This window comes from Equus przewalskii, chromosome 20 (assembly GCF_037783145.1).
Source record: "Equus przewalskii isolate Varuska chromosome 20, EquPr2, whole genome shotgun sequence".
In the NCBI taxonomy this organism is placed as follows: Eukaryota; Metazoa; Chordata; class Mammalia; order Perissodactyla; family Equidae; genus Equus; species Equus przewalskii.
The window spans coordinates 4,616,209-4,629,873 of record NC_091850.1 but is presented as its reverse complement, the minus strand read 5'-3'; the positions used below and the strand labels follow the sequence as shown (position 1 = coordinate 4,629,873).

The following is a 13,665-nucleotide window of genomic DNA, read 5'->3' as shown; positions in this document are numbered from 1 at the left end:
TGCAGTCATTCTAAGGCCCTCACGGAACAGGGCCAGATGTTTATTTAAATGTTCTGAATTGTTGCTTGCCTACAGACTTATCATTATTATGCACTCATCTATTCAGGCAGCTCCTTATCAACTCATCTACTCATTTCTTTGTCATGAGCTAATTAACAGGAGGTAGAAAAACTGAAGTTTGGAAAAAGATCTTAAGAAATCATCATGCTGTATGAGGAGGAGAAGGCCACGGGCTGGGGGGGAGGGGAATTCAGAAAATTATGGAGGGAAGGAGCTCAGCAATTCTCCAAATTTAGTAACAGTGAAAATAAGAGAGTAGAGGCTCCGTTAAGGTGCACTATGAAAGATTTCGTTAGAAATGTTGTTTCCTGGGAGGCCAGGGTTCCGAGAATGTTAATTTTATCCTTGTGGTTTAGGGTGTCTGAGTTGTAACTTTTCACCGGGAGTGGCTCATTTGGACTCTTGAAGCCGAGCCAGAGGATAAAACCCGTCCTGTGCCTGCTTCTCCTGAGGCTCTGGGGTTCCTCCCTTCTGTGCCAGACCACGAGGAGAGATAGCGTGGGTAGCTGGGGAAGGCAGAGCAGCTATCGGCTGGGCCAGGCGAGGCCCTGCTGGCCATGGCCTCGGAGGCGCCCGGCGAGCGGCTGCGCGAGGAGGCCAGGTGCCCTGTGTGCCTGGATTTCCTGCAGGACCCGGTCAGCGTGGACTGTGGCCACAGCTTCTGTCTCAGGTGCATCTCCGAGTTCTGCGAGAAGTCGGACAGCACGCAGGGTGGCCTGTATGCCTGTCCGCAATGCCGGGGTCCCTTTGGGATGGACAGCTTCAGGCCCAACAGGCAACTGGCCAGCTTGGTGGACAGCGTGCGGCAGCTGGGGCTGGGCGCCGGGCTCGCCGGGGTGCGCCATTGCCCCCGGCATGGCGAGGAGCTGAGCTGCTTCTGCGAGGAGGACCAGGTGGCGCTGTGCTGGATCTGTGACACCACCCCTGAGCACAGGAGCCACCACACCAAGCCGCTGCAGGAGGCCGCCAGGTGCTACCAGGTGAGAGCCGCTGCGAGCGCTCCGCAGGGCAGGGGTGGAGGTCCCTGATTCGGGGTCCGGAAATGCTACTTTAACAGAGGAGCAGCTGAGCCAGAGGTGTTAAGTGCCTTGCCCAGAGACAGAACCAAATGATGTCACCTGATCTGAATAGCTCTGCGCCCGCCTCCCTCAGCTCACATTCAAGTTGAGGTCTGCTTGACTTTGCTCCGCGGTAACCCCCTTTTTAGAACTCCTGTTCAGAAGCCCAGACTCACTCATTGTTTTAGACTGGCCCCCTCTCCCACGAAGCCTTCCCTGGTCCTTAATTTTATGCTGGTCTCATTTATCCTGATGCTGATGGTCTGGATGCTACGGCTGGAGCTCTGGTATGGAGGGCTGTGTTGTCCAATTGGTTCTTGGTTCAGGTGTACATTTTTTACAGTAAACTAATAACTATCATTTGTATAATAGCTTGCTTTTTCATGGTGTTCATCTTACGTTAAAATTGTTACCAAAATAACTCTGGGTTTGAGCATTTGTTAAGAATAGCTTCTGAGTGGGCACACGGCTATGTTCACATTTAAAGCCTTTCAGTGCGTGTGTACCCTGAAGTGGGAATCCAGCAGCTAAGTGCACAGGCCAGTTCTATATTCAACGAATATCTGGGAACTTATAATGTGAGCATATTCAATGAAGAGGTGCCTCATCCTGGAGTATTTGGCCCCCAAAAGTAACGTTGGTGAAACTCTGTAAATAGAATTCTCCCTACTTGTGGTCTTCAAAAGTTTGGGGCATGTTCTGAACACGTTTAGATTCCCAACACCTGGAACCGCTGGTAACACAAAGAAGGCCAAAGTCATGTTTAAGCTACTGACATGTTTAAAGTGCTATCACAGTGAAATTAATTGCAAATACATATTAACTTTCTTAAAATTTTTATTTTTATTTTTTAACTTTGATTGTTTTAAATCAAGGTTTGGGATATTTCTCCCCCTCAACTTCCCTCTGGATCTACCTGAAAATATCTCTTTTAGTTTTACTTCGTGGTTTTGGTTGTCATCTACAAAACTCAGCTGCTAGCGATATTCTAGCTAGACTTTTGCAGTATGCTCCTGCCTTCTTTTTATCCAGGAAGTACCATATAGATACACTAGCATGGCTAGTGTAATATTTTTAGAGAATTTCTCTGTATTTCAGTAGCCCTTCAATTAAATACCAAAGAAGTATCTTCCAAACTCCTTAGCCTGTCAGTCAAGATTTTCTGAGGCCCTATGTTCTGATTCCACAGCTCTTGTCTTAACCAACCATGAGACCAAGTAAAAGTAGCCTAATCACTGTTGTCCCCAAACAGGACACACTGCTCTCACCTCCTCCCTTTGCTCACAGTTTCTTTTCTCTGAGGGAGTTTTTCTCCATCTATAAATGTCAACGTGTTTTATTCCTTGCAAATGCTAAAGCAAATACCACTTCCCTTGTCGTGTTAAATGCTCCCATGAATTATACTGCTTTTTATATGCATTACATTACAATATCTCTTTTTAAAAATAATTGGTATGTAGGACTTATTGAATGATTTTGATAACAGTTTTTGGGTTTTTTTTCTACTCTTTCTGAGACTTATTGAATGACTTTGACTAGAGTTTAAAAATGTGTGTATGTGTCTATCTTTGCATGTGTTCTTTGTAAATAAAATATATGTGTTTACCTCTAGCAGGGGTCATAGGGTTGAAAGGAGATTTAATTTCCATTAAATTATTTTTTTTACTCCTTGTGAGATTTACAATGTTCTATATTTCTTTTTCATTTAATAAATACTAACAAGGTTTCTTCTGGCCAAGTAATAATAAACACTTTTCCGATTATAAAGTAATAAATAATTTTAGAAAGTTGAAATACATAGATACAAGGGATAACATCACTTTTCAACCAAGCATTGGTAGATGAGGTTTCATCTACTGAACATTTTCGTTGATCTGTGCCTAGTTTTTTTATATTCATTACAAGCACTTTTTTTTCAAAATTTGGGTCACATTACATAAAATGTACTTATTTTAATTGACTTTATAATTGTGAGCATTTCTTGTTAAGTATTCTGCAATACTTTATTTTAATTCCATCCTGTTAATATAAAATAAATTTTTCTTACCTATTTTTACCATTTTGGTTAGTTTATAGTTTTACTATTTTAATTCTGCAATGAACATAATTTTAAATAAATCTTTGATTGTATCTACTATTGACATTTAAAAATATATTTATGCTTAATTTAGTTATGAATAAAGTTGAATGTTTTTATGTGCTTGCTGGGGCCTGTTTTAGTTGATCCTTATATTTCCTGACACACCTGGTTGGTTCGGTACTGGATGAGGCATCCATAGTGTTTCAGCATATCTTCCCAAACAGGTAAAGCTCCAGATGGCCCTGGAACATGTGAAGGAAGAGATGGAGGAGGCCTTGACTCAGGAGGCCAATGTGGGGAAGAAAACTGTAATTTGGAAGGTAAGAGCATATTGGGGCTTCAGGAGGCTTGCCTGTCTGAAGAATAAAAATTTGAGTCATTAAATCATTCTTCAGCCATCTTGCCTGCTCCAAACTTTTGTTCTATCTACGTAGGCGCTCAAGGAAAACTTCTCAGTGTCATCCTGGATAGCCCATCCCCTCAAATTAAATTGTGGATCTGTGTTCTTTTTATCTCTAACACTACCAGCACTACCCCGACCCAAATTATTAATAGCTTTGCTAATCTTGATCTCACTGAAACTCACTGTTGCATTCCTGGTACCTCGAGCAAAGTCTCCTACTGCCAATATGAGTTTCAAAAATATGTATGTTGGGTGAATGAAATAAGAAATATTTCATAGCATTGATGTTGATGAAATACAGCTAATAGTGGTCATCTTACATAGAGGAGGATAATCGGCATTTTCAGCCATCCATGTATATAATCTCTCTTCTATACTTCATCAGCCCCTTTTTTCTCTTACCCATTTACACAGACACACACACACACACACACACACACACACACAGTATGGTTCTCAGTCTGGGAGGTTTTGCCTTCGAAGGGACATTTTGCAATATCTGTCGATATTTTTAGTTGTCACAACTGGAGGTGGGTGGGCGTGCTACTGGCATCTAATGGGTACAGCGAGGCAAGGAATGCTGCTAATACCCTACAGTGCACAGGACAGCCCCCCAAAACTCACAACAAAGAATAACCTGGCCAATATCAGTAGGGTCTAGACTGAGAAACTATATATAGAAATTATATGTAAAACATACTATACTTATATAAGAGAGAGAATTTATTTTATAAAATATTTCTATTCTTTATTCTGCTCCAAACAACCCTTCTTCTCTGATAATTTTTTACATTTTCCTAATTCTTTCCTAATTTTTTCCTTGAAAATTTTGTCTTACACTCTATCCTCAGACAGTTATTTCCATAGGGACCATTTTTGCTACATTTGTCTTCTGACATAAGTCTTATCTTTTGCCACAGCTATATATTTATATGTAAAGCTAAACATTTATTGATAATTTTTGTTCTTTTTAGGCTAATAATCCAAGTCAATTGTTTTTAATTCTTACTTGATTTACAAAATCAGAAACTCCATGTCCAAGGTCTTGGTTCTCGCATTTTTTTAAAACTTCCACTGATTACTCTAAAGTAGAGATGATGCTAAATTCCTGTGCTAAGCCAAATAAACTTGCGTGATCTTTACCATTGAGAATGTATTCGTGTGAGCCATATGCGATAGGCATGGGTTTAATAAAATGAACTCTAAATTCTACAAAATCCCTTCTCCTTTCTCTATCTGCAGATATAATTGTAGTACTCAAAAGGATGATGTAAGAGAAAGAAGAAGTGCACCCAAACCCCTTCTTACCACACTATCCGTCATGCCCCAAAGATAACTGCACTCTTTTTCAATGACTGAGTTATTGGCCTCACTCCTCAATAGCCCAGCCTCCAACATGGGGGAGAAACTACATGAGTTGTACCTTTCAGATCTGAATATGGAATTCAGAGCTGTTTGTTTTTAACGAAGTCAGAATTCTATGAATCTAGTGGTTTAGAAAGTGGTAGAAAGAGGTAGAGGCAGGTAATTGGAGGAAGGAGATGAATCTCTTGGGATTCATAAACCATCATTAATTTTTTTTTTTTTTTTTTTTTGGTGAGGAAGACTGGCCCTGAGCTAAAATATGCATCAGTCTTCCTGTATTTTGTATGTGGACACCACCACAGCATAGCTTGATGAGCAGCGTGTAGGTCTATGCCTGGGATCTGAACCTGTGAACCCTGGGCTGCTGAAGCAGAGTGTGCAAACTTAACCACTACACCACCAGACCAGCCCCTTAAAATTTTTTTAAGGTGGTAGCTTATGCTGTTTAATCAAACCAAGATGTTATAATGTTTAATAATGGACCAGGGAATCCAAAATGTAGAGAGACTGTGAGAGAATAATTTGCCTCTTATACTCAGTTGAAAGCTAGTTTTCTGGATACCAGTCTCAAGAGGATAAAATTTATATATAATAACGCTGTAGCAAAATATCTTCCTTAGGCCTATCCAAAAATTGTAGATGTGAGATTTGGGTAGAAATCAGAATTAATTCCCTGAAGTTAACTCTGCAGTAAGTGGCCTGAGGATCACTTAGTTCTTTCTTGGCTCTGCAGAAAAGATTAGCCTTATGGTTTTAAGATTACTGTATTACTAAGGAATGTTCACATTTTCTAATCTCGAAGCCTTTTCTTATTCACATTTCTAAATCCACGTCTCTCTAATCTTTTTTCGTAATTCAATTGTACCTACACAATGCTCATTTCAATGACTATTCTAATAGTAAATTTTAATTGCTATTGTACAAGTACTCTATGCTGCTCACTTTGCTCAAGAGTTTAATAGACATTTAATTCTAATTCCCATGCTCTTCTTTCTCACATTTTATGTATGGTACTGAAACTTGAATATAAAAGTGCCTTGCCCCCAAGTCCATGGCAAAATGGGAACCCAAACCCAACAGTCTTTCTCAAGTTCTGAGTTTGAGAACTCTACCAGGCTGCTTCTCATATGAGTGGCCTCTGGTTTCTGCATGTTGTTAAAAGGCACCCAGTCAGTTTGCAGAGTTATGGAGCTGAGATCACTCGGGACATTGCCTTCCCCAGCTTCACCCTTCCATACACAAAGGTGGAAGCCAGACGCTGTGCCCCCGTCACTGATGATTTGATCCACTGTGTCACTCCAGGAGAAAGTGGAAATGCGGAGGCAGCGCTTCAGGTTGGAGTTTGAGAAGTATCGAGGCTTCCTGGCCCAGGAGGAGCTACTGCAACTGAGGCGGCTGGAGGAGGAGGAGCGAGCCACTCTGCAGAAGCTGCGGGAGAGCAAGAGCCGGCTAGTCCAGCAGAGCAGGGCCCTGAAGGAGCTGGCTGAGGAGCTGGAGGAGAGGTGCCAGCGCCCAGCCCTGGGTCTGCTGGAGGTGAGGCTGGGTGCCTGGGGGAAGCGAGGGTGGATGTGAGACCAATGGGGCAGACAGCACCTTTCAGAGAAAAACCGTTTAGGCATTTATGCTCTTTAGGAAAAGGGCATCCTAGAACTTTCTTGGAAGGCATCTTAATTCTAAATCCTACCATCAGAATCAGAAGGAACCCTGGAGAATCATATAAAATAGTTCGTATTGAAGACAAAAACCTAAATATTTTTAAAAATTAAAATTAATTTGATGATTTACGTAAGACTAAAGAGGAAAAGGACAACATGCACTATGTTGGCTGAAAAACACTTCTTAAAACCTCACAGTCAATCTGTAAATAACTCGAGTGCTATATTCAGTGACGGCCAATCCAAAAAGTCTTTGGTAACCTGTTTCAGTCAATAGCCAAGCATATGAATAATGTTTTAAATTGTCTAGCTTGAAATTTTAATGTTAAATTTTAAGGTACATGCTAATTTCCTTGCCCCTATTGCATGCCTATTCCAGGCACAATGGGAAGGAATTACATGGGCTCCATGCAGCTTGCTCACAATCTGTTTGAGATTCTAGAGCAGACAAATAACAGGGAAAAGGAAATATTTGTTTTTAATTCTCCATTAAGGCATTAAGATCCCAAGTGAATTGGAAGAGTTGTCATTGATGGATGTATGTTATCATGATAGAACCCACTACAATAAAAATTTTCTGGGCACACTTCATTCTATCTCATCCTCAATCACCTATTCAGGGGTTTCTGAACTAAATAATTCATATCCTCAGGGTTGGCCTACTGGCGCAGCGGTTAAATTCGCACATTCCACTTCTTGGTGGCCAGGGGTTCGCTAGTTCGGATCCCAGGTGTGGACATGGCACCTCTTGGCAAAAGCCATGCTGTGGTAGGCGTCCCACATATAAAGTAGAGGAAGATGGTCATGGATGTTAGCTCAAAGCCTGTCTTCCTCAGCAAAAAGAGGAGGATTGGCAGCAGATGTTAGCTCAGGGCTAACCTTCCTCAAAAAAAAAAAAAAAATTCAGGGCTGGCCCCATGGCCAGAGTGGTTAAGTTCGCGCTCTCCGCTGCAGGTGGCCCAGTGTTTCGTTGGTTCGAATCCTGGGCGCGAACATGGCACTGCTCATCAAACCACGCTGAGGCAGTGTCCCACATGCCACAACTAGAAGGACCCACAACAAAGAATATACAACTATGTACCGGGGGGCTTTGGGGAGAAAAAGGAAAAAAATAAAATCTTTAAAAAATAAATAAATAAATAAAAAATTAGATTATCTTTAAAAAAAACAATTCATATCCTCATACAAGTACAGTGACTAATCAGCACTGGGCACATAGTGAGGGTCATTAAATGAAGGAATTTACAAAGCATTTGTATTTCATTTGTCCAATTTTATCTTCAATATAGCTATATATAAGTAAAAAATTATTATTATCATTATTATTGTTATTGTTATGCCAGTTTCCTTGTGAGCAAACTAAGAGTCAGAAAGGAATTAATTTTCCAAATTCCAGACAGTAAATACACAGAGGAACTTCAGCATTTTCAATAATAACATTCATTATCTTATCTTACTGTATCTCAAAACACAACATTTAAAACGAGCATTTATTAGCACCAAATAAATGTTAAAATGATTTATAATGCAAATCTTAGGGAGAATATATTCTTAAATAATTTACTTCCATTTTTATACCTACCTTTTCCTTTCTTCCCCAGTATCATGAGCTACACTTTACCCCCAGTGGCCAAGACCAAGGCCTGCCATTCCCATAAAAAGTAAAACTAATCATTTCCTTGTTTTTAAAAATTAATCTGACAAGTGGTTATTTTTAGAGGGAGAGGGGAAATATAATGCAGGTGATTTATTTAATAATCTACTTTGAGATAAACTGCTGCCAGATATTGATGACTTCTAATTTTATCCACTTAAGTAACACTCACATATGAGTCCACAGCTATGGTGTGTTGGTTCAGAGAATGAGGAATTTGGGGTTTTCTTACAGAGACATTGAGAGTAATGTTTTGTGTCTATACCTTTCACTGTTTCTCAAATTATGCAGATGTTTAGGATCTGTTTTTACCCTAATTCCATCTACCTGGTGCATCTATTTGGTGCAGAAGGTAACTCTTTGTTAATATATCCAAATGTCAGAATTATCAATTCAGAAAATAGTTAAATTGGTAGATATCCTAGGAACTAACCTAAACCTTGTGTAATCTGATTCGATTCTAATAGAGGAAAACTGATTCTAGCATTTTAAATTCACAGGAAAATTCAACGACAGCCTATTTTTGGCTTTTCTTAAGAGAGATTCACGTCTCCTATAGTTTTATCTTAATAGTTAACAATTTCTACTAATTCCTCAACAGATGGTCGTGGTTTGTCCCCAATGTGTCAAAAGCAGTTTAGAGAACTTAACTCACACCTGCTTGTGTTTTTCTTTCGCTTTCAGGGTGTGAGAGGAGCCTTGAACCGGTACGTTCGCTTTCAGAATCACAGAGGGGGTTGGGATAGTCCAAGGAGGTTGGTGGATTACCTCACTGAGAACTATTGATTCTGTGCTCTTCTCAGAAGTGAGAGTGTTACAAGGCTGGAACCAGAGACCATCCCCATGGAGCTGAAGACAATGTGTCGTATCCCTGGCATGAGGGAAATGTTGAGGAAGTTCCAAGGTAGGTTGCATCGTAGAGCTTGGGGAACTATAGTGCCTGGAAATTGGCTGTTATTGCAGTTTGTTACCTTACAGGCTAGATCAACAAACAGAACCCAAAGTTTAGGGGCTAAAATCAGCAAAGGTTTATTCTGAGATCATGTTATTGGTTCATTATTGGATTGTGTCTCACTGTGGGACCTGTGCAGATAGAGATCCACATCCTTCCTGTTGCTGGTAGCCATAGGAAAGGGAAGGTTACGGTGAATCACGCACTGCTCCTAAAGGCATCCACACTGAAGTGGCCCATGTGGCTTCCCTCAAGATTTTATTGATAGAAGTGAGTTGCACGGCCATAAAAAACTATAAGGGTAGGGGCCGGCCTGATGGTGTAGTGGTTGAGTTTGTGCACTCTGCTTTGGCGGCCCATGGTTCACCGGTTCGGATGCCAGGCGCAGACCTATACTCTGCTTATCAAGCCATGCTGTGGCAGGCACCCCACATGTAAAGTAGCGGAAGATGGGCACAGATGTTAGCTCAGGGCCAATCTTCCTCAGGAAAAAAGTAGAGGATTGGCAATGGATGTTAGCTCAGGGCTGATCTTCCTCAAAAAAAACAAAAAAATAACTATAAAGGGACATAAGAGAGAGCTCTGTGCCCAAAAGAAAGAGGACTGGGATATTTGTGATCAGTCCTAAAGAATATCTGAGTCACTGACATCCACATAAGCTGCATTTGGTTAGAACAATGGGCTTGAAAGTGTAGTTCATCTCTTATTAGCTGTGATATGAGTAAGATTAGTTCCAATAAATCTCCATTTTCTTGTTTATAAAATGTGAAAAAAATTATTGTTTGGAGGACTAAATGAAACATATTTAAAAAAGGGTAAAAAATCATCAATAAGAAAACATTGTGGGGTATCAAATAAGAAGTTCGATTTATTTTATTATCTAATTTGATAAGTTGCTTAAATTAGAGAGTCAATAAAGCCAAAAATATTCAATCAATTATTTTTATATAGGAATTACTGTAATGTCATAAATTAATTTGTTTGGTTTGATTATGTTATTCTTTAAAACAGTATATATTCAATATTATTAAAATTTCTTTTTTTAATCCAGTTATACCAAGTAATGAAAACAGTGGCTAATAGTGGCTAAATAGTGGTTTCACTACTTACAGGGAACCAACCTCGTCCCATAGTGAGAAAACCCACATTAGCAGTCCTATTCAGTGATTTAATCCACATTCTGATGGGCAGATGAATGTACACTAACTGCATGAATCGTTGCAGGTCATTACACTCTCAGAATCTGTGTCCTCATTTTCCTGTTTCTTTTTACTGAATTGAGTAATTAATCAATTCAACAAAATTGTCTATTTTATGCCAGCCACTTTTCTAGTCATTCGAATATATCTTTGAACAACGGCGACAAAAATCCTACAAATCTGCAGCTTCATGTTACAAATGGTTATTTAAATTATTCAAAATACACAGAATGTCAGATGATACAGAATATTGAAAAAACAAAATATGGTAAGGGTGACCAGAAATTCTGGGGATAAAGCATCTAATTTTGAATTTGGTGATCAAGGAAGACCTCATCCAGTAAAGGATAACTTAGCAAACAGCTTGTCTGGAGGAGAGCATTCCAGTAGCAGGAAGAAGGAGTGTCAAGGCCTGAGATGGAAGTGTGGAAGATGTGTTCCGGGAGCTATGAGGAGGCTGTGCAGCTGCAGCAGAGTGAGAGGAGAGTCAACAGTGCAGGACCCTCCAGGCAGGCCACTGCGAACAGGATGCTTTACCTCTGAGTCAAATAGGAAAGTAATGAAAAGTTGTATACAGAGGAATAGCACGAGTGGATTAATGTTCTGTGGGGATCACTCTGCATGCTTTATTGAAAACAATGTACAGATGGGCAAGGTTTGAAGTGTGAAGTTAGGAGCCTTTGCAATAATTCAATCAGATGATGGTAGTAGTGCTGGAGGTGCTGAGAAATGGACAGAATCTTGGTGTATTTTGAAGGTAGAGCTGGCAAAACTTGCTGTTGGATTAGATATGAGGTGTCTTTAACCACTTGCCCTGGGCCAGCCCCTGCAAATTTTATTTTTAAATGCGGAAGATCTTCCCAAGAGTACCCAAGTGCTCTGGATGTAGATGAAAGGGTTCTAAATGATCATGCACTTGGTTTGTCATATTATCAACATTATGTTTTTACTGGAGCAATAAGGAGCCCTGAATTAAGAAGAGGCAGCAGTGGAATACACCCGAAGGTAATGAAGAATATCCTTAGTGACCTGCAAGGTGAAATACTTATTTTGTTTTCTCCAGGAATTATTAGAGAGAGGAAAGTGAGGAAGAGTGTGACTATTCTCAATATCATGGCTTTCTAAGTTTTTACCAGTCTTTTCTGTCCTTTCACATGTCCCACAAAATTCTTTCCGCAGTCGATGTAAAGCTGGACCCTGCCACGGCCCACCCTAGTCTCCTCTTGACTGCTGACCTGCGCAGTGTGCAGGAAGGAGAACTGTGGAAGGTTGTCCCCAACAACCCCGAGCGATTTGACACATGGCCTTGTATCCTAGGTTTGCAGAACTTCTCATCAGGGAGGCATTACTGGGAAGTTGTCGTGGGAGAAAGAGCAGAGTGGGGTTTAGGTGTCTGTCAAGACACCATGCCAAGAAAAGGGGAGGCCACACCGTCTCCGGAGAACGGGGTCTGGGCCATGTGGCTGCTGAAAGGGAATGAATATATGGTCCTTGCCTCACCGTCAGTGCCTCTCCTCCACCTGGAACGGCCTCGCCGAATTGGGATTTTCTTGGACTACGAAGCAGGCGAAATCTCCTTTTACAATGTCACAAATGGGTCTTACATCTACTCATTCAGCCAACTGTTCTCTGGTCTCCTCAGACCTTATTTTTTCATCTGTGACACGACGCCTCTTATCTTGCCACCTATAACAGAAGCGGAGTCAGGAGACTGGGCATCCAGGTGTCTTCTTGACTCTGCCTCTAGTGTTAGAGACGATCATTCCTAAAATTCTGTTCTTGACAATTTTAAGCCTAGCAAAGTTTCCTGGAGTGGAGTGGGGGATACAAATATGCTAAGCTTCAACAAATACCCCCATTTAGATCATGACTGTAATCTTTATTGCTGTGGAAATTTTCCCATAGGGACAAAACAGAAAATATGAAATATTTGCATTTGGAGGAGCGTTGTAGAACATAATAATTTTAGAAATGGGGCACTCTCATCACTCTTTTTCCAAATGGCTCCATACATTCTTTTTTTTATTATTATTGTTTTTTGCTGCTTTATTAGTTATTCTGGGCATCAAGGGGATAGAACTGAGGTTGGAATGCCACCAAAACCAAGGACGCTTTCTCTCCATCACAGTCTCTCAGGGACCACCTGAGATCATTAAATCTCCCATGTCCATTTCTTTCCCCCATCTCTATTTTTTGAACTGAGTCTTTTATTAGACTTCTTTGAACACAGGACAGAAACTGATCGTATTAAAATGGAGCACCAAGTTTCACATGTACACGGGCAGCTTACCAGCTGGAATTTGGATACCATTTCTTTATTCTGTAGAGTAAAGATAATTTGATGTTGATGGCTTGATTTGCATCATTTCTTTCCTAATTATTGTGGCTGAGAGTGAGAAGAATCTAGTAGTAACATGGCCTCAGGAGGCCAAAGTGTACCGTGTGTGTGTGTGTTTGTTTTGGAGAATGAGCAGTTCTCAGAGCAGAGGTACCTGAGCTCATATATCCTAAAATGTGACCTTTACAAGACAGATGCCAGAATGTTAACCAACACATGGAAATAAGGAGGAGATTCATTTCTATTCACAGGGCTCCTTGAAATGAAAATTAGTAAAGTGCAAGGAACAACATGTGAATGAGGGATTCCCTGTGTCTTAAAGTTTCAGCTGTAGCAGGGGGGCCACCTCTTTTATTAATAGTCTCTGACACTGTCTCTCATTATACTCCCTCTATCTCCTTCCTTTCACCACACTGGCTACATTTTGAGCCTTGCATAGCTGAAACAAGCACCTTCCTCAGGGCCTTTGCACTGGCACTTTCCCCTGCAGGGCACACACTTCACCAGATAACCTCTCCATACGCTTTCTTGATGAGTCTTTCTTCAAATGAATAGACTTTATATTAAACAAAGACTTTTATACATTCATTATAATTTTTCACTCCTTTTAATATCCTTTCATGGCAAGTCTTCCATATATTAAGAATTCGAAATGGCAATTCTTAAATTGGTTCAGAAGAGTCCGATATCATTCCAGCATCAGATCCATAATTCTGTTTCTCCTCCTCATTTTCCTTCTCTCTCATTCTCTCTCTCTCTCTGCCTCTGTGTCTTTTGCTTTGTTTCTGTTTGTTTCTCCCTTTCTCTCTTTATTGATCCTTACTTTTTTTTTTTTTGCTTTATACCTTTTATTGTAACCTTCTATTTTCTTCTAGATTAATATACAGTCATGCATCACATA

At 40.5% G+C, this 13,665-nt stretch overlaps 1 protein-coding gene across 1 annotated transcript in view; it reads left to right on the top strand.

The window, feature by feature from the left end:
- TRIM58 (tripartite motif containing 58) overlaps positions 1-12,774 on the top strand; it is a 57,305-nt gene extending 44,531 nt beyond the window's left edge. The window contains exons 5-10 of the mRNA XM_070586836.1: positions 417-1,040; positions 3,423-3,518; positions 6,269-6,499; positions 8,960-8,982; positions 9,079-9,179; positions 11,606-12,774. Coding sequence (XP_070442937.1) covers positions 618-1,040; positions 3,423-3,518; positions 6,269-6,499; positions 8,960-8,982; positions 9,079-9,179; positions 11,606-12,195 — 1,464 coding nt within the window. The 5' untranslated portion in view covers positions 417-617 and the 3' untranslated portion in view covers positions 12,196-12,774. The remainder of the gene's footprint in view (positions 1-416; positions 1,041-3,422; positions 3,519-6,268; positions 6,500-8,959; positions 8,983-9,078; positions 9,180-11,605) is intronic.
- The last annotated feature ends 891 nt before the right edge of the window (positions 12,775-13,665 follow it).